At 37.3% G+C, this 21,524-nt stretch overlaps 1 protein-coding gene across 9 annotated transcripts in view; it reads left to right on the forward strand.

The window, feature by feature from the left end:
• Positions 1-21,524, forward strand: part of LOC105034517 (uncharacterized) — a 53,662-nt gene that overhangs the window by 17,009 nt on the left and 15,129 nt on the right. For 8 of the 9 annotated variants that reach the window (XM_073254525.1, XM_073254507.1, XM_073254508.1 and 5 more), the window contains 17 exons: positions 1,966-2,089; positions 5,742-5,809; positions 10,088-10,174; positions 10,329-10,481; positions 10,553-10,648; positions 10,824-10,883; positions 11,003-11,124; positions 11,236-11,323; positions 14,011-14,115; positions 14,195-14,299; positions 14,380-14,432; positions 14,512-14,575; positions 14,686-14,820; positions 14,938-15,050; positions 15,130-15,223; positions 17,899-18,118; positions 19,836-19,966. In XM_073254525.1, coding sequence (XP_073110626.1) covers positions 1,966-2,089; positions 5,742-5,809; positions 10,088-10,174; positions 10,329-10,481; positions 10,553-10,648; positions 10,824-10,883; positions 11,003-11,124; positions 11,236-11,323; positions 14,011-14,115; positions 14,195-14,299; positions 14,380-14,432; positions 14,512-14,575; positions 14,686-14,820; positions 14,938-15,050; positions 15,130-15,223; positions 17,899-18,118; positions 19,836-19,966 — 1,818 coding nt within the window. The remainder of the gene's footprint in view (positions 1-1,965; positions 2,090-5,741; positions 5,810-10,087; positions 10,175-10,328; positions 10,482-10,552; positions 10,649-10,823; positions 10,884-11,002; positions 11,125-11,235; positions 11,324-14,010; positions 14,116-14,194; positions 14,300-14,379; positions 14,433-14,511; positions 14,576-14,685; positions 14,821-14,937; positions 15,051-15,129; positions 15,224-17,898; positions 18,119-19,835; positions 19,967-21,524) is intronic. The other variant, XM_073254520.1, reaches the window with a different exon arrangement.

A 21,524-nucleotide genomic window follows, 5' to 3' on the forward strand; every position in this document is an offset into this window, starting at 1 on the left:
AACATTATTCAACCAAACCAAACTGGCAAAAATGGAGTAAAGAAGAAGGAAAGAGAGGAAGAGAGAGAGAGAGGAGAGGAGCAGAGCGAAGAGAAGAAAAGGGAAAGGCTGGCAATGGCCTGCCAAGGCCGTCGGAGGGCCATCGAGGCCTTCAGGGCTCCTGATCCTCCACGAGATGCGAGAAGAGAGAGATAGAGAGAGGGGAAGGGAGAGGAGAGGAGGGAGCAGAAGGCAGCAGGGAGGCTGTCGGATGGCCCAAAATAGCCATGTGGTCATAGCGGGTTTGAAATAAGGGTTCGTCCTTGTTTCGTCTTATTTTTTAAGAAATATAATACACAGTGAAGCCGGCAATGTGTTTTTTTGCTTCATTGTATATCATGATTTTTAAAAAATACGACGAAATAGGGGTGAACTCTTGTTTTGAACCCATGGCGGCTGTGGGGCTATTTTGGGTAGTTTGGCGGCCACGACAGCTACTCAATGGCCCTCTAGCGGACTCTCCGCCGCCTTTTGCTCCCTCCTCTCCTCTCCCTTCCCCCCTCTTTTTCTATCTTTCTATCTCTCTGTACTCTCATTTTCTCTCATGGAGGACCTGGAGCCTAGAAGGCCTTGGCGGCCTCCGCAGCCCTCTGGTGGCCACCGCCGGCCTCCCTTTCCTCCCCTCCCTCTGGCCCTCTCCCCTCTCTCTTTCTCTCTCTTTTCCTTGGCTCATCCCTCATTTCCATGTCGGTTCGGGCTTAGGTATGGGGAAGTACCAACTCATACTGTCAGCTGGCCGGCATGGGGTCTGGTTCCGAGTCAGCGATCTTTGCTGCAGAGTATATGCCATACCAGTGCTTAGCACATGCTGACATGCTGGTAAGGCACTGCCATTGTATGTGATTTCTATGCCCATTTGTATGGAGTATTTTTTAGTCCTAGGTTGTTCTATTTGGTTTCTATAGGGTTGGATTTAATTTTGGCAGATTTTAATTATTTTATCATTTTATGTCTAGATTAAGAAAGAAGCTTACTTAGGATTGGATTTCAGGTTTATTCTGTGCCCATAATGGGTTAAAATCATTGGAATTGAGTTAAAATCATTTGAGTTTAGGTAACTTATTTGCATGATTTTGCTAATTTATGGAACATGTTTAAATTAATCAGGAGCAAAAGATAGTTATGTAGCTTTTCTTCGTGCAGCCATTTGATTGATATTGTCTGACAAGCAACTGAGCAACTTTATTGTTGATTGCTGGACAATTTTTTTTCTTGTTGTTTAAAACAAACAAACAAACAAACAGCTCCTTTTGCTTTGGAAATTACTATTTTTGTACCTTTCACTGCTTTAAAAGTTTGCAGTTGTTAGGACAATCAGCAGCTGTTTGCTATGAAAAAGCTGCAACATTTATCTGTTTCGGTCCTCCTTTTCTTCTCTAGCTTCGCTTATATCTTTGCTTGTGTGGTAACTATTGGTATGTTATTAATTCATTGATTCGTTGTTTTTAGATAAATTTGGAATGTTAACATTGCTCCCTAACAGTATGTTATCTTCGAGTCAATCCTATTTCGCATATTGTTCCTGTTATGTGTTCTTTTGGATATTTATCTGTCTATCTGTTCATCTGCAATATTTATCTATTTGGTCCTGCTTTTCCTCTCTTGCTCCTCTTGCAATTCTTTGCTTGTATCATAACTACTAGTATGTCGTTAATTCATGATTTGTTCTTTTCAGATAATTTTGGAATGTTAATATTACTCCATAGCTTATGTTATCTTAGAGTCAATACGATTTCACTTGCTGTTCCTTTTTTGTGCTCTTTTGAAAGTTTGCAATCACTGTCCAGTGTCCAGGTCATAAGTTAACTTTGTTTAATTTTTTGGATGTCTCTATTGCCTCTTCTTCTCTTGCCTATTTGCTATTCTTAACTGGTTCCTATTACTGACTTCCCAATTCTCCTGTTACCCTTCTTTGTTATTTTTCAGGCTTTGGAATGTTTAGTAAGGCTTGCTTCTGTAAGGCGGTCCTTATTCACAGATGACCCTGCACGATCACAGTTTCTGGCTCATCTAATGGCGGGCACCAAAGAAATACTTGAAACAGGCCAAGGTTCATGTTCCAGAGCACCGTCATTTTCATTGATACTTTACTACATTATTTTTTTTTTGTTTTTGTAAAATATTTTCCTTTTTTCTCTAAATTGAACTTAATATACGTTCCCTACGGATCTCACATCGCCATCATGAGTCCAACAATTGCCAATAAGTAGGTGATTTACAACTGGTGTCGAACAACAAAAAGATTAGGATACACATGTACTCAATTTTAGAGATGTACACTTTCCAGATTGTTGCTTCAGAGAAGAAGTGGTATGCATATAGAGTTGGGAAAGTTAAGGACTAAGAAACATAGGACCAAAAGTTGGAAGGAGATGTGATCAGACAACTTTTTGTGAATTTCATGCAAACCGATAACATTACACATGAAAATTATAGGGTATTACATGAACCTTAGCATGTACGCAAGGTTGGCTTTGAAAAGAGTTAAAAGTTCTGGGTAACTTTCAGGAGCATAAGGTATAAATATGCAATTCAAAATAATGAAAATGGCCATATCTATGGTGATTGGATAGTATAAAATTGGATTACAAGTTGATAAGAGAGCATACTGGACTCCATTGTGGGTTTTAGGGACCCGTCGTGGTTCTGATTCTGTTTATAAGGTTAGACATATTGTTAAGAGGGAAGAAGTTACTAGATGACAACTGTCTCTACTTGAATTTAAGGCTATTGCCCATGTTAGAAACTACTCACATATTTATGTTGGAGATAACATCACGCAATAATTTACATGTGAGCATTACTTAATGATAAGTAAATTAAACTTGTCTGGTTCTGGTGTTTGCCATGAGCTTGTATGTGGCAACTTGGGTGTGAGAATTTACCACTGTTTTAAAATTCAGTGCATAAGGCACATATGCAGCTGGATATATATATATATATATATATATATATATATATATATATATATATATATATATATATGTGGAGGTGGTTTATGCAGTTGCTTTATGTCATCATTCCACACATGGGCTGAGGAGACAATCCACGTATGAGTGCAACTGCTTATGGGCCTTGCAGAGCAGCTGGCACTTATCATTTTATTCCCTTCTGCATAAGAAAGGAAGTTTCTAAAATGATATAGTCCTGATAGTTTCTTTCTTTTTAGGACTTTCAGCAGAATGTGAAGTCTCCTTATTGCTGGATTCTGTCCTTTTGTATCTTTGACTGATGATCGACAAAAGACTTTCTTTTGCTTGTTGATCCCTTTTGCAGCTTTTCTAGTTAGCAGGTGTGCATGGTTTGGTTCAGGTTGGTTTAGGATCAATCCTAAAACCGAACAAACTTGAATCGGTTTTCTCAAACCGAAACCGAAACCGAACCAACCACATGGAAAAACCAGTTCAAACCGATCTCGGTTTGTTCGGTAATATGAGTTGTGGGCTATTGGGCTTCTGCCAAATATGCAGCTTATGGAATAGGATAAAACGGCTGCTATCCATTTTGTGTTCTAACCATGCTAAATGGGCAGCATGTAGGATGGGCTAAATGGAAAAATTATGGATAGGCTAAATGGGCTAAATGGGATAGGACTACAACCTCCTTTGAGGAAATAGGGCAGCTTATGGTTTATTATTTATCTGTATATATGTCTGCGAGTTGGTTCAGTTTAAATTGGGTTTTTCAAAATTTAAACCAAAACTAAACTGAAACCGTACCAGATCTTAAAAAGCCTGACCCAAGCCGAACTAGACCTAGTGGTTCGGATCGGTTTTGCAGTTTGACTGGTTTGGTTACACATCCTAGTCAACACCTTAAAAGTTCTGCGGATCTCCATCTTCTGATTAGAACTTAAATTAAGAAGAACTCTCTTTTAGCCTGCTCTTTTTGAATTTGTATGGGAGAGGATAGTTTCACTTGGCTAGTTTTGCTTGTGGGGTCCAACATATGTGCCCGCCTTTTCTCTTCTTTCTGTTTCATACCTGTGACTTCATTAGGAAGGAAGCTCCTTGGAGGATTTTAAATTGCTGAAAGCTTTGATTGAAACACCAGTAGTATTTTCCCCTTTGTCTTGGCCATCCATTTGGGGATCTCAGAACTGCATCCATTCTTATTTAGAAAGTCTGCTCTAAAATGGATGATCCCTTCATCTAAATCATTCATTTGTTGCTTCCTTTGTTCAGTTCCCTCACAGCAATGAACATTTCTATTGTTTTCAGGGTTTCAATGATCTGATTTTTGGATAATAGATACTTTCTGACAATAAAAGTTTTCTTCTCCATCGGCTGGCCTGTATATTGGTATACCAGCCATTTTGACCCAGTGGTTAATATGGTGTGGTTAAGGCTAAATAATTATTGTGGTTGACCTTCAGATGAAAAAGACTAAAATTGGTAAGAAAAGAAATGGAGATAGAAGAAACAAGGAATCACTGAGGCTTTCTAACAATACTTATGCAATATATATGCCTTTTCTCTGCTATAATTATGTCCTAATTTATTGTTCTATCTACAACATGGTCGTTCTATAGGCTTACAGGCACTCAAAACTATAATATTCTATGTCAGGTTGATATGGGATAGCATGCTTTAATTTTGCATTTTAAAATAGGAGCCGGCTTTTAAGACATGGTGAGGACCAAAAATGTAAATACGTCAACCAAAAGGTTTCAAATCTTGTTGTGTCCCTGACACCCTGTACCATTCACATATTGCTCGGGCTCAAAAAGCAGTACACCTCTGTATTGACTCATGGTTTGCTGAACTGGATGATACCATGTTAATACAGATAGATGCAATGCATAATATAGGGTTGATCTGGTTCATTATGGTCATGAACATGGTTCATCGTATGGTGCGTATCATTCTTTAATAGGGGTATAGTACTTCTATTGGTAGTTTGGTACCAAACCGAGACTCAGTATAGGGAGAGTGTCGAGTCACAGTATGCTGAATCAATCCCCATAACAGGCATACTGACATTGTTCCAGTGTGGTACTGGTACGGAGTGCAGCATAGAGACAGCAAACCTTGGTCAGGAATATTGGTAAATGTAGATGATACATGTTGGTGGCAATTAACTTGGAGTGTGATCTTGATACCTCCACCTTCAATTAACTTGGAGTGTGATCTTGATACCCCCACCTTCACAAAGATATATATCCCTCTCATTGACTCCATGCTATGATTTGAAGATCGAAGGAATTTAACGTCTTCGGCTAATTAAATCTGACTTCTTCCTAGTCTAACATGCCTCCGACTAAAGATGTCCGTAAAAGTTCTGCAGATTCTTTTGGTAAACTAAATTGTGAAGCATGAATCAACTTTAGCCTCTTGAGGATTTTGCATCCTACTCATAACTACGTCTTGTAGATGAATGTGTACATTCTTTCATAGATTTTGGTTGCTGTTTGCTGGAACACAAAGCTTTAGAAAGTTTGGACCTGGATTCTCACTCTATAATCCTCTGATCTTTTCTTGTCATGTTGCTCAAATCTTACAACTAGTGTTTTAACTGTATCTATTATGTGCTGCAGTATCTTTAAAAATAATTTCACATATGTACCTCTTTTATGTAGATTCCGTCTTTATCCATTTAGTAACTGGTGCAAAATTTATTTTTGTTCACCACTTTTTGAAACATGTCTCATGTCTATAGTAGTAATCTAATAAGTAATATGTTCTCAAAATTATTCTTTTTAGGCCTTGCTGATCATGATAACTACCATGAATTTTGTCTCCTCCTGGGTCGTTTTAAAGTTAACCACCAGGTAAACCATGGTGCCTTTTTGCCTGATTAAATTTCTGATAATTGTACAGTTCCTCAAGTATCAGTTGATTACTCATGTGCAAAACTATGAAGATGCAAATGCATGACTGATCAGGTGATGAGCAAGAATGTAGTAGAACTGGCTGCCTCATTGACCTTTCTACTGGTTTCCATTTTTTCTTCGAAATATCAATTATATATATAATTATGTGTATATTGTATAGTATTACAATTGTATAATTATATATGTATAATGCAGACATACATACATATTTACATGCATATATACATATACACATACATAGACACATTTCATTCATTTACAAATGTATGTAGAGACAAACTGCATACAAAAGTATATGTACATGCATATACATACATACATGCATGCATGTAGCCTCATAGCCATGCATGTGTGTGCCGTATGCCTGTGCATGCATCTTACAACAGAAAATGAGATTTTACATGCATTGCTTTTAGCATGTGAAATGTTGATTATAGTTAATTATTTATCAGTTTCTGACATTTCTGTACCTATTTCTCCCTTGTATTGGAATAACATCATGGTTTCATTAAAATTTTGTGCAATATATGTAATTCTAGGGCTACTGCAATGGATATTGTAGACGATGTTTCCAAGTAGAAATCGAGTACATATCTTAACCAGCAAAAATCTACTACTGTGTAAACTTCTTGGGTTAAAAGGTTTCCTAAGAGAGTAAGAGTTATAGTGCAGTGGTTTTTGATTATGTTGTAGCCCTGTAGTCATATGTTACAAACTAGGTATTTGTGTTTCTGCTTTTATAGTTTTTGGATGTAACTATCCCAAATTAATTCTGTTCCTTTTAACATGAACTGTGATAATTGGTGATGAGTTCTCCCAGTTTTTTACATAAAAAAGTAGAACCATGATCATTGCGGCTGAAAAGGTCCTCATTGTTTGACTGTTTAATCCTGTAGGCTGCCTTTAAGGAAATTGAATTTGTCAGGTTGATACCTTTAAAATCTTCTAGTATTCAAATTATGTTATATAGTATCATGGTATCATGGATATGTAATTTTTTTTGTGAAGAATTTATGGACTTGTCTAATGTTATTCAGATATTAAGACAGCCCATAATGTATGTTGATGGAAGATAAACGAAACCCAAGTAGTTGGATTTGCTGTTTATCTATGTAATATATTCCAGAAATGTGTATGGAATTGGATCGTACAAGTAGCAAAAGTCAACTTAAAAATGAAAAAAAAACAAAGATAGGTAATAGGTAGAAGTATATTACTTCTTCATGTATTGCTTGCCTTCACTCAAACAGTTATCATCTTGCTTAATTTTATTGTTCATTTATTTATCTATTGTCGTAAATTTCTAGTCCTTTTGGTAGCAAGCGAGGGTAGAAATGTTTACCCACCCAATATGCCAAGTCGCTAGCCAATGGCTTGAGGTAGAATGTCAGTACAATCACCTTTAATGGGAGGTCTGGTTTACAACCAACCATAACAAATCTGCTTAATTCTTCAATAGAACTTTCAACTCCCAGCCAACTTTCAGTTTTGCTTGATTGCAAATCCACCTTGATGGGAAAATGGCTGTCATTATCATTATTGTGATCGTCGGTTAACATGATGATGTGGACTATGCTGACCCTTCAACAAAATAGATTGATGTGTACATGGTATTTATTGCGAAGCTTTCTTATTCATATTGGACTGATTAACTAAACTTTGTGGACTCTGCTTATTTGGAATTTATTTTATCTTTAATTGCATGCATTTGATTTCGTTGTTTTCTTTCCATGCTTTAGCTTTAGTTTATATCAAGTTTCTTCCGCTGTGCTCATATTTCTATAGAAAATTTTTGATTTTCCTTTTGAAGCATGCACATATAATAATTATTTTTAGGGCCTGTTTGGATATTCCTGTGGGTAAGGACTCAAGTCCTGGTGGGATGTCCCATGGACATCGAGATGGGATATCATTTTAAGTGTCGGGATGGGACCATCCCGCCATTGTCCTAGTTTCTTGATTGGTGCATTGTGGGACATTCCCTGTCCCAAGTGTTGGGATGGATGGGACATGACGAGGGAGCATTCCATTCCATGAAAAAATTGGAGCAGCTTTATCCTATGGGATTCAAAACCTTGACTGTAGGGATACCCTGCAACAATCCGGCCTGTTGGCCTGCTAGCCCATATTTTTTAAGGGCCTACAGAAGTCAGTCTAAATCCCAGCTTGTGGGCATATGTTGGTCTATAGGAAGAAATAAAAAGACTCATGGTGATCTTTTTTTCCTTCCGATAGGATTTGGGTTGGGGGGGTGTTGGGTTGATATGGGCTATGCTCAAATAGGCTTTCCAATCCACGAATCTAGCAGGAAATTCAGCCCAATCTTGTTTGACTAGCCAAATAGGCCCTTGATGCTTAAATCCTAGAAGCAGGTAATGGTACATCATTGTGCTGAATGCATTTCTGAATCCTATCCTAGCTCCCTCTCTTGCTCCCAGTCCAGGGCATGTTAAACTGAAAACAGAACATTTATTTTATCGTGCACTCAATGAAACACATTCCTGCTCCTTGCTACGTAGATACAAATGATGGTTCTCTCACCATTTCCTTTATATTTGTACCATAATCATTTAAAGAACATTTCTAGAGTTCTATTAAGCATCCAAGAGTATTTGTCTGAGATGAATATCATGTAATTTTTTGAGTATCTCTTCCTTGCCAACTTGGAGTGATCTGATGGTCTCTTTTTCAAGATTGGTGAGGACTTTGAGCCAAGCAAGATTTTAAATCTCATGGGATGGGACTGTCCCGATTTTTTCATGGAACGGGATGCGATGCCATCCTGACACTTGGGACAGAAGATGTCCCGATTGGGATTCTGGGATGCTAGCAAGACGTCCCGCTGGGATCTGAATCCTTGGAGCTAAGTGATGAGAAAGTATTATAGATTTATTGTATGGAATGGGATTATATACAGACATTTTGAATGGACTGGGTGATTATTTACTAATTTGGTTTTGCTACTACAGCTGATGCATATAATTTGAAACATGTGTTCCATCCATGGACAAAGTACTGACTGAGGAAGTAAGCTTGTTGCACTTCTTTCGCCTTTTGAAAGCAGGAAGCTTGGCACCTGCTTCATATTGGTTTGAGTTTGAGCTCCATAACAATATGTGTGGACATTCATTTATGGATATTTAAGTGGAAATTCTCCAAACTAGGAATCACCTGTATTTGTACACTGTGATGTATATATATCTTTAAGGTCCTTATTAAAAATTAAAGCCTGTTGTCTGCTTGTATCTTCTTCATTTTTTTTTTTTTGAATACACAAACTTTCTTCATTACTTACTGCATCTGAGATTTTGAAAGCATCAAAATCAAGACTGATCTGGCGTCCGCTTTTGTGGTCCTTGATCTTTTAATTGCTCAAAATCTTGCTGCTTCTAAGCAATGAAAGTTGGAATTTGCTTACTGATATATGTACCTCTGTCAGTATGACTTTGCCAGAAAGCTCTTGGAATATTATGAGTATAGACTTCGTGCGTCATCAATAATAGATGAGAATGATGCTAAACATTTTACAAGATAGAAAAGGTTAAACTGTATTCTTCATGCCTTCCCAGTCAGATGTTATTGTGAAACTTTGTCTGGACTGGTGTAACCTCTGATAAATCTACTGTTTCTTGAAGTGTGTCATTCTGGATGTGACTCTGGTGGGCTACTTTGGGCTATCTGGCTGGGGAAGAGGGTAAGACATTATCAAATGTTGTGTGAGCATATTTCACTTTGTTTGTCTTTGTTTCAGTGAGAATTTGGTAAGACATTATCAAATGTTGTGTGAGCATATTTCACTTTGTTTGTCTTTGTTTCAGTGAGAATTTGGCATAAAAGTAAATTATCAATCTGTATTTGTTTCAGTGAGACTTTGGCATAAAAGTAAATTATCAATCTGTATGGACCACCCTCTTAGGTTTGAGTTGCATTCTGAATGATCTCAATATGTTCGTTATTATGTTCAATGCAATGTCTCTTAAACGTATCTTTTAAATCAGATTGAACATGCTTTTTGCATGTACCTAATTCAGTTACATTGATAAATATGGTTTTCCTATTGAAGATTGACTTAACCTGATGTGACATGTAGATGCCTGATTGTGTTCTAATTGGATGATTTGGAACTCCTACATTAATTGATGTCAAAGATGGGAGCATAAGTTCTATGCATTAACTGCTTGTTAATTGTTTCATATGTTGAATTGCATGCTTCAGTTGTCTGAGCTTTTGAACGTAGAGATCTATGGTGATTGGATACGTTTAGTCGCAGAATTCACAACAAAATCATTGCAGTCATGGCAGGTTCATTCGGAATCCTGTGCTCTGTTCATTTTTTAGTGGAATCAAATGTTGCTTGTTATTGACTGTTGACGGTTATTGACTGTTGACCATAGCGAGATTTGTACAACTCAGACAACTGATTATTGTTTTTTTCCCTTTATTGCCCATGTGCTAGTGGGCCAGCAGTAGTGTGTACTACCTTCTTGGGCTTTGGTCCAGGTTGGTGACATCTGTGCCTTATTTGAAGGGTGACACACCAAGTCTGCTGGATGAAACTGTGCCTAAAATCACTGAGGCCTTTATCACCTCTAGATTCAGTTCTGTTCAGGTAGAAGTTTTTCTTCTAGATTCCTTTTCACTTGCAAAAAGGTCTGCCTATACTGACTATCTCCTTATCAGGCCGGTTTTCCAGATGACCTCTCAGAGAATCCATTGGACAATGTCGAACTTCTTCAGGATCAGCTGGATTGCTTTCCTTACCTGTGTAGATTCCAGGTTGGCATCTGTTCAATTTTTGTGCTCTTCTAGCTTTTTCAATATATATTTGGCTCCCTGGTCTGTGGATAAAATTAATGTTTATTGTGTCATGTTAGTCTTTGAAACATGTAGAAAGTTGGTCTTCAAGTTTACATTGTCCTAATTAATGTGTTATTTTACCCCTGAATTGCAGTATGAAAGCAGTAGTTTATACATTATAAAGATTGTGGAACCTATTCTGCAGGCTTATACGGTATGCTTTTGTAGATTTGAATGCCATTATTATTTTGATTTAGTTGGATTTATTAGAGGAAGGTCAGATTTTTTTCCTCTCTTATACATGAGGAACTACAGCATTTCTGACATTTGCAGGAAAGAGCAAGATCTCCAGTTCCTGGAGATGTCAACGAGCTTTCTGTGATTGAAGGGCAGCTTGCATGGATAGTCCATATTATTGCTGCTATTCTCAAGATTAGACAGACTACTGTCTGTAGGTATGTCAATGTTTCTTGTGTTGGTTCTCTAAATAATGTTTAAAGTGGGAGAAGCCGTGTTCAAGTTTTATGTGGGAGTAATGTTATCTTTTCTCACCTTGTTTGTATTAGTACGGAGTCACAGGAATTAATAGATGCAGAACTTGCAGCACGTGTTTTACAGTTGATAAATATCACAGACAGTGGCTTGCATTCTCAGGTAAATAAATGGACATGAGTTTATCTGCCAGCCAGAATTTGTGATGAGCTATAAACTTTAGCATGGACTAATAATTTGATTGTCATCATTCACATAAGCTTTTGTACATGCATCTGGTTATTTACTGTTGTCTCTTTGGTGGTAAGTACATGTACAAACATGACATGGACACCATGACAGTTGGAGAATCTAATTTGGATGTTTGGAAAATGCAGAAAAATGATTTGATATTCATCCGGGACTCTTGTTGGTTGGCCGAATATGCTTCCAGAAGGGAATTGGATGAGGGAAATTATTATAATCTGTATTTAGTTTGACTGTCCTTTACACTCTCATCCATGATTTGCCGAACTACCTAGGTTGGGTGACTTGGGTTGTGCCGAACTGTACCAGTGGCTGATCAGGACAGTTCTGGTGTCGAAATGAGAAACCAATGAGGAGGGGGGAGGGAGAAGGAAAGAGAGGAAAGAGAGGGGGGGGGGGGGGAGGGAAGGAGATGGTGAGAGAAAGAGGGTCTTCAGAGTCTGCCAAGTTTGCTGTGCCACTGTCGAGCTCGGCAGAACTCGGAGGGCGGAGGGAGGGAAGGAGAGGGAGAGGAGGCTGCCGGAGGCCTCCAGAGTGCTAGCAAGGCTGTCATGCCGAATATCATGTTGATGAAGGCTGTAGGAGGAGCTTCGCCCTCTTAATCAAGACGGTCTTTGGCCCTTGTTTCTTTTTTTTTTTTTATAGTTTATCACATGAAGTTGGCAACTGTTGCCGACTTCATTGGTTTTTAAATTTTTTTGGGATTTTCAATTGAAGTCGTCGACTTTGCGCGATAAACATTGTTGCCGGCAGCCTCTTCTCCCTCTCCCTCTCCGTCCCTCCCTCCGCTCTTCGTTCGTCCCTCTGCTCTCCTTTGGGTTCCACTGAGCTCAATAGTGGCGCTGCAAGCTCAACTGCCCTCCAGAGGCCCTCTCTCCCTCTCCCTCTCCCTCTCCCTCTCCTTCCCTCCCTCCTCTCTCTTTCTCTCCCATTCTCCCTTTGCCTCTCTCTGTGTTGGTTCGGAATGACATGGGCGTATACCAAACTGTATCATTGGCTGATCAGTCTGGACTCCAGTACCGGCATGGCAAAACTTTGCTCTCATCTGATTGTATATATCTTATAACATACTGAAACATCTTCATTTTTTTGATTCACTCACAAATTCAGGCGAAATATTCTTCTTGTCCCATTTTGGTTGGCTTGCGTCTAGCTTGTGATTTGCATTTGATACTAGTACCAAGTGACAAGACAATCAATTCCTATGCTAAAGTAATCAATATCTTTATGGATGATGACAATTTAGATATTTTTTTTCTTAGTTTTCCTTCTATGTTTGGGTTAAAAGTTTGGGAGTGATGTCTAGTTTGGGTTCTGTTGGCTCATTCTCAGGCTGAAGCAGGAGTTGGCTATAATGTTGGTAGGATCAGGCTTGCTTCAGCCCTTAACCAGACTAAACATCTTCCAAGTACGGTCAACTGGATTTGCTACTGTGTTCCATGCTGGTAGCTTGAAAAAGATTTAGTATATCATAATGCTTTTTTCGTGAGAGAAAGGGATGAAGATGCACCTGCAATTCCCTTACTATAATTGTCTGCATCCAAATGGTCTAGATGCTTTGGATGTACCCCTCGAGACTTGTACCTAGAACCTATGGTTGCGAGGCAAAGGGGTGTGAGCGTGTGACCATTAGGGCAAAGCACCAGTTAATGATATTATATTATTATAGTATAGTAATGATGAATATCCATTGTTAGATACTTAGATCAATATCTGATAGACTTGTGTTCGAACCTGGATGTGGCATTCCCGCCATGTTTCAGATGAAAGAAAGGGAGATTGATCGTTATATGAATATATAAATTTATACACTACAACTCTATATAACCATTGATAAAAAATCATGTTTGTGTCTGATGTGTGATCCTTAAAAGTTTGGATTAAGGTTGACAATCTGTTGATGAGTCAATTTATAAGATTTGGTATCATTAACCGGTTGGATTCAAACCACCCTTCAGGTGGTCCAAACCTGATTTCCTTCCCTACATTTCTACTTTGTTGACTGATTCTTTGATCAGCTGTTGTTAGTAGAAGTAGAATTAGTTATTCTTTGGTTATGTGTTTGAGGATAAATTTTTTTTTCCTTTTTGGTACTACATTTTTGCTGCTTTTTATCTTGTTATAAGGTCTTGCTTTTTAAAAAGAAAGTAGATATTGTTTGTTGCATCATGTCTGATTCATAAAACATTTGGATGCCATTTACTTTGTGTGATACTTGGACCATTTGAGGTTGGATTTTTATGTATATCCCTGTTCATTTCCACAAGGACATTCTCCTCCATATAAGTAATTTTCTAAGTCCCTTGTCTCAGGAAAGTATGTATTTTAGGTTCTCCCCCTGTTCTCCTTCTTCTTCTTCTTGCCTTTTTTTTTTTGTTGATGTATCTGTGCACCTTTTCTTACTAGTGCTATCAGAGGTTTTTGCTGCATATTTTATTCTATTTCAGTGTATTCTGCACCACTTAATCCTTGATAAGTATAAATCCTGCCAGTGTTTTTCACCATTTAATTCGAAGTCAGTTAATTTTGTGCCTGTTTCTGACCTTATTTTTGAGTGATATCATAGTTAACTGTATAAGCAATTCTTTTTTTCCCCCCCTCAGAGATATGGTGAGATAAGCAAGCAAAGACTTGATCGTGCCATTATCACCTTTTTTCAGAATTTTCGAAAGTCATATGTTGGCGATCAAGCTGTGCATTCGTCCAGGGTAAGGATATTCCAATGTTCAAGTTTGTATTATTAGATTTATTTTTGAGTAATTTTGATGCCTTTCCTTTTTGTTGCAGCAGTTATATTCAAGATTATCAGAGCTTCTTGGTCTCAATGATCATTTGGTCCTGCTTAATGTTATCATTGGGAAAATTGCTACAAATCTTAAGCACTACACAGAGGTGAATGTTCAAGTATTCTTCTGTATCAATTTCTTGCTTTAAGGATCGAATATGGAATTTCATCCTGCATATGCTTGCAGAGTGAGGAGGTTATCGGGCACACTTTGTCCCTTTTTCTGGAACTAGCATCTGGGTGGGTTCTGTTGCTCAAAACTTGTCCTGTTTCTCCATACTTGGGTGCAAACATTCTCATTAGTTGGAGTTGCTTGCAGATATATGACTGGAAAGCTTTTGCTTAAGCTGGAGACCGTAAAGTTCATCATTGGGCATCACACAGTAATTTCATATCCCAGATAAAATTTTCTGTTCTTATATTACTATTTGGTCTAGGAAATTTTTTTCGAAGGTCTCAATAAAGAAGCTTTTATCATGATTTTCCATTTCAGAGGGAAAACTTTCCATTCTTGGAAGAATACAGGTGCTTCCGCAGTAGAACGACCTTTTACTATACTCTTGGTTACTTGATTTTTATGGAAGACAGCCCTGTGAAATTTAAATCTTCAATGGAGCCACTTTTGCAGGTGTTGAGTCCTTCGCTGATGGTTTTCCAGATAACTCTATGAGTTCTCCTTTCATTTGGCATCAACAGTTCTATTGTGCTATTCTTATGGTCTGAACTGACGTTTGTGCTATCACAGGTTATGGTTAGGTTGGAGTCAACTCCTGATGCTGCATTTCGCACTGATGCTGTAAAATATGCATTTATTGGTTTGATGAGGGATCTCAGAGGAATTGCAATGGCAACAAATAGGTACCATTTCTTGCCATTTCTAAAGTTAAAGCGTGGATGAGATGATGTTATTGATATCTTTGTTGTTGTAATTTTTCAGTCGTAGAACATATGGGCTCCTTTTTGATTGGTTATATCCATCACATATGCCACTTCTCCTGAAAGCCATCTCACATTGGACTGATGTGCCAGAGGTGAGTTGTTAGTTATTACCATGTGAAGGCTGGTAATTTTGCCTCTTTCCATCTCCAGTCATGCTGCTTGTTTGTGTTGATGCTGCATGTGTATCATATTCTTCTCATTCTGATAGGGCTGAAACCAGATTGGATACGGATCGGATACCAGTCTATCCATATCCATATCTGTTTTGTCTGACGAATACAAATATGGATACAGATATTATTTGGATGCAAAAATTCATATCTATATTTGTTTTAAATGGATACGGATACAATTTGGATACTGAAAGTATGGATATGGTTACGGATATAGGTTGGATAATTAAACTTTATGACTGTACAATCAAAAATATTATTAAATAGATGATAAATCATGTTTATAGCATGTTTATATGGTTGTATTTTTTTCTTAAAAATTAGTAAGTGCTATATAAAATTATTTAGGGTTACAGGTAAATTCGGATATTCGGATACGGATCGGATAGTTGTCTATTGATATCCATATCCATATCCATTTTTCTTTGACGGATATGGATCCGGATACGGATATTAGTCAGATCCTCAAAATTCTGTCCATATCTAGATTGATTTGGATATGAAGATGGATCCGGACGGATATTATCCATACCACTTTCATCCTTATATTCTGATGTTACTTTTAAAACAATGATTAGATATCATTTTCCACTTCTGTCAAAACATCATATCAAAATATCATTTCCATAAGATGCCACGGAAAAAAGAGGCAGCAGAAGCAAACCACTGTACTTCCTAAACTAGCTTCAAAGTTCAAATGTGATATTGAGATACCACTACTCCAGATATATTTCTAATCAAAACATTAAAAGAAAAATAGTTTACATCCTAGAGTTGCTTTCAAGCATTCACCAGAAAAGGGTTATAAAGAATAGTGCTGGAATTAGAGAGATGCTTGCCGGAATTTACATCCTAGAGTTGCTTTCAAGCATTCACCAGAAAAGGGTTATAAAGAATAGTGCTGGAATTAGAGAGATGCTTGCCGGAATGCCTCTTAATTTGGGCCAGGCTCTTGCCTAGATGGTGCTTCATTGAACTCCTTGCTTGGTGTCTTTGAGGTGCTCTGTGGTTGCCACGTCTTGCCTGAGCACCTATGTAAAGTGCTTGGTGCACCTTGGTCAACACTGACTCATCTTTTCCGACACTTCTGTATTTTCTATATTATTTTTCTAGTCCCAATAATTTTGTTATTCCATAGTTCTTCACTGGGGATTATCACTATCATATGGTGTTTTTGATCTATTTTTTCAGTTGATTATTTTGAATTCTCGATATTCTGTGGGAACAAACCACGACCAACCATAGTGCCTTCTAGGGCACTATATGAAGCTTGTTATGAAGCTTTCTTCTCTTGTAGTTGAATATATTTTATGTTATATTGCAGGAATGTTCATTTTATCTTGTATGATTATATGGGGACCTTCACAGATGCAAGTATCCCTCTATCATGTCAATCAGGGCTTTAATATTTTTGTCAACAGTCCAGTACTAGTACCATGGGTGTCCTGCAAATTAGTAGACTGATACTTAACTGATACATACTATTTTTATAGGTTTCTCTCCTGTAGGCTCTCATCTACAGGATAGGCTTACATGAATCAAAGATTCTCCCTGGTTCTTGACAAAGGCTTTATTTATATAACACCATGTATTTTCTGAAATCTAAAAGGGTGTTTGTTGGAGTGGGGATTGAGAGGGGTATCTGGGCAGGAATTTTAAAGGCTTTTACCATTATATGATGCATCGGTTGTGTAGTATTTACTCCAGGTTCACTCGTGGTAGGCATATGTGAATATGAATATGCTTGTCAACTGAATCTTGAAACTGATATCCATAATTGGCAGCGCAGTTGTTTGAACGTGAGCAACATTTGAGATCACATAGTGTTACATTAGCCTTGGAATTGGGAAGATAAGAAAGGTGAAAAATAAAGAGCAGGTTTAGGGCTGTCAGAAGCGGGTGCATTGAATGGCCTGAACTAATAGTCCCAAAATTAGGGATGGTGCATTGAACCTAAACTCATAGCCAAGAAGTTAGAATTAAGGACAAATGAAATACTAACAGTGAGGTGTCTTAAAAGCGCTCATCAAAGTAGGTTAACAAAATAACAAAAAATTTATCTTTAAATCTGTATCCAGACAAATATAAACGATACCATGTGTCCATGCTTGTAGCAAATTTCATTCATGTTTAAATTTGATACTGTATATGTGCTGCTTCTCTAGCATCCTAGTGCATTTTGTGCTTTTCTGCATGCATGTCCACATTTATTCATTTTTCTACTTAACTGTTGTAAAGATTTTAGAACTAGTTACATAGTGAAAAAGATTTATGGTCCATAAAGTTGGTAAAGAGTGATTTAGGAAAGTTAAGAAAAAAAAGAAAATCCAGATGTGAAACATTTGAAAGATGGGGCAAATGTACTTGGAGAATGGAATAAGTTGTTTGTGAAAAACCTTTCATTGCCATTACTTGGATTGACAACTTCTCACATTCTGATGTGTATGCTCGGTTGTAGATTCTTTGATCCTTGCCAGAGTCTTCCATCTTGTTTTGTCATGTGAAATATTCTGTCTCTCTTTAGTGTTGTTTCTCCTTGGCATTGTTTACCTGTAGTCATAGTGGTAGGTCCACAACACAATCGATTCTTGCAGGTTACAACACCGTTGCTAAAGTTCGTGGCAGAATTTGTCTTAAACAAAGCTCAGCGATTAACTTTTGATTCGTCATCCCCTAATGGGATTCTTTTATTTCGGGAAGTCAGCAAGTTAATTGTGGCATATGGATCAAGAATCCTCTCTCTTCCAAATAGTGCAGATATTTATCCTAACAAATACAAAGGAATATGGATTTCATTAGTCATTCTTACAAGGGGTGAGTTCATGCTACATTTCTTCATGCTTATGCATTTCCCTAATGCTAATTGGAAATATTAATACCATGACTTTGTTATTTGTCTTTACAATGTTCTTTGTACTGAATGTAAGTCCATAATCTTTCACCTGATCAGTATTAACTAATGCCTATTTGCTTCTTAATTGTGCTAATTAATACATGACAAATTGATCTTGCTCTTCCACAATTTTTTTAAGCATGCATTCTTGTTAATGATTTGACTGAGGCCTTCACCTCATGTCCACTTGGTGTGGCACATAATTGGTCATTATGTGTGCTAGTGCATGCCAAGCATTGGCATGACATGACCCTGCATGTACTGTGCTATGTCAAGCGGGCTTGGCACTGGCATGCAACATTTATAACCTTGTGCTAGCAAAAATATTGCATGGCAGTTTGAGGTGCCAGTTTTTCATTGTTGTCTTTGTTATTGCTGATGTTCATTGATATGGATGCATACTTATTGTGCTATGATTCTGCTATGGGCCTTTGTTATTGGTTCGGCCATAAGGACGACCAGTTTGCATAAACCTCAGCATAATTGCTTGATACTGGTATTGGATGACAGCTTGAGGTATCTATTATCCATGGACAAGCAGTTTTAAGTGATTAATTATGAACAAAGTGGATATTATGTTGGTTTTCCAGATGAAAGAATTTAAAGATACAGAATTTGAAGTTGTTCAAAGATTCCAAATGCTGGCGTTATGTGATGCATTTGCCTTGGCTCAATGGTGCTGTTAAACTGGTATTGCTTGATATGTTAGCTGCTATGCTTTAAGGTGAATTTGGGCATGCTGATTGAATAGAAACATTGAGAAAGAGTGACAAGAAAAAGAAAGGAAATGGAAACATATTAGGAAGTTATGCACAAAAATACCGAATATTGTATATGGGAACATTTTTTTGACTATGCAAGGGTTCAGATAATTAACTATATTAAATGTAATTAAGATTGTATTCCTAATTACAGGACTGTACTGACACTTGGCAGTTGGTATTACCTTTGATGGCTTGCACCAAAAAATTGTACCATTTGTTGCTGCTGTATGGTACATACAGTATTAGTATCATACTGTCCTAGTCTCTAACCTGTATGGCTACTGGCGCTGGCACTGCAAACTTGTTGAGAACATTTTATGACAGTTGTCAATGCTATACTGGTTTACATGTTGAAGCCATAACAATGTTGAATTGTTGACATTGGAACATAGTGGTCACTTTCTACCAGTACCTCTTGGCATTTGACCCCGTGGTTGAACCAAATGAGATTACATGTGAAATAATTTGGTTTGACTGTTGGAGTTTAAATGGAAAAGGAGCAGTATTACAACCATAACAACATTAGTTCAGAACTTTTTCTTTCGCAAGGTAGCTTTTACAAGTCCAAATATTTTCTTCTGCAAGTGGTTGGTATTTCCTATCCCTATTATGCATTATGAAGTTGTGCATTGATTTTTCCTGGTTAACGACTTAATACCATCAAAGTTGATAGAGGATGGCACACTTGAAACAAGTCAATTGCTTGACAGCAAATATTAGCAGGCTAATATTTTGTTTTTTTTTTTTAATTACTGTTTCTTATTGTCAGTTTGAATTTTCCATCTAATTTGCATTTCAGTGGATAGTATTCCTAAATATCTAGTGTTTATGATTTTTTGCTGTTAATCAATGCTATTCATATAATCTATCACAGCATTGGCCGGGAATTATGTCAATTTCGGTGTGTTTGAATTATATGGTGATAGGGCACTTGCGGATGCCCTTGATGTCTCCCTAAAGATGACTCTATCAATTCCTATGCCTGATATATTGGCATTCCGAAAGGTGAGATGTCTGGTTTGGCGTGAAAAACATGTCTTCTTTTAAGTTGTCTGACAATATCATCTTGTAGTTGCTTGTATTTTTTCTGTTTCTTGCTTAGTCTTGTTGAGTGTGAAATAGGTCAAGCTTGATGTCTATGTATTCGCTAATATTACACTATCATTTCTAGCATTACTGCAAATTGAATTTTGGGTCCTATGTTCATGAATACATGAAAATATGATCTGTTCTCCTAGGTGATGTTCAAACGGAAAAGAACTATCTTTGTATGTAAATTGTAAATGCATGGTTATGTTTCTTTATCATATGTTTTTTGCTTTTTCTGAGCTCATGAATATACTTTCTACTTGTATGATATGAGGATAAAAAAGTCGTGTGATGTTCTTCAACTCATGGTTTTATTACAAATTTGATGTCTCGATTACAAATGTGAGACTACTACATCAACTGAAAGATGATGCCGGAGTACGCTTCCCTATTCAAGTCTATATCAGAAAGGCTTTGGACATAATGCATAAGATGCCTTTATACATCCATTTTTCAAAAAATGGCTGAATGCCTTTGTTCATCTGTCTGACTGGTATTATATTCAACAAGCCTATACACCTTTCTCATCTAAGAAATTTTAGTACACATGATAGTTATAGGCAGCTTTCATAGGTAAATATTGGAGCTTGTGAAATGTGAGTTCGGTGCTGATAAAATCCAATCCTTGATGTACAATTTAGTAGATGAGATGCTCCACTATGTAACTGTCACCAATTCATTAGTCTGTCATATGCTTATCATGGTTACTGAATTTTCATATATTGGCAATTTCCTTAGTTTTATACTAGTACATTAGCAAAAGTTGATGGACGTATATAATACATAGTTCATAAAATAAGTGCACATGTTTTGGGGTCTGTTGTACAGTTTGCTATACTGCGTCAAAATCATACATCATGTTCACTGTTGCTGGATTTGGCTTGAATACATTCTGCTCGTTGTTTTTCAGGCATAGCGCCATTCTAGTGTCTAATCAGATTTTCGGAGGCGTCTACTATATGTTGTTCTAAATTTTCTATGTTGGTCAGCAGACACATCTTTCTGTTTCAAAGAATAATTTGCTTAAGAAACAGATGTACTATTTGTACTTGGGCATAAAAGGCATCTCAAGTTATTTTTAAAACTGTCGAGTGTTATTAGTTACTTCTTTCTTATCCTTCTTCCTGTCTTTGAATTGATCTTTTTGTATGCTGTCATAATTCTTCACTTGGTAATTAGATTGTATTTTTTTTATTTTGTTTTAATTTCTGAAATATTTGAAATAGACCTAGCTTATCTGTTTGAAGTCCAGATACTCCGCAATCTGATGAATTTGTCATTGTTGGCTGGGTAGTCCATTTCTAGGGTCTATTAGTCTGGCTTTTAACAACAAATAATTTGTACTTTAGAGACTGGGTAGTTGGTAGGGGTGTTTTATCATCTTCCCCTAATGCTTGGAGCACTATAGAAGACCCCGGTAATTATTATGGCCACCATTCTTATTGCCCCCTAAAAGATCTTCTAACATACTGGC

Source organism: Elaeis guineensis, chromosome 1 (assembly GCF_000442705.2).
Source record: "Elaeis guineensis isolate ETL-2024a chromosome 1, EG11, whole genome shotgun sequence".
Lineage (NCBI taxonomy): Eukaryota > Viridiplantae > Streptophyta > Magnoliopsida > Arecales > Arecaceae > Elaeis > Elaeis guineensis.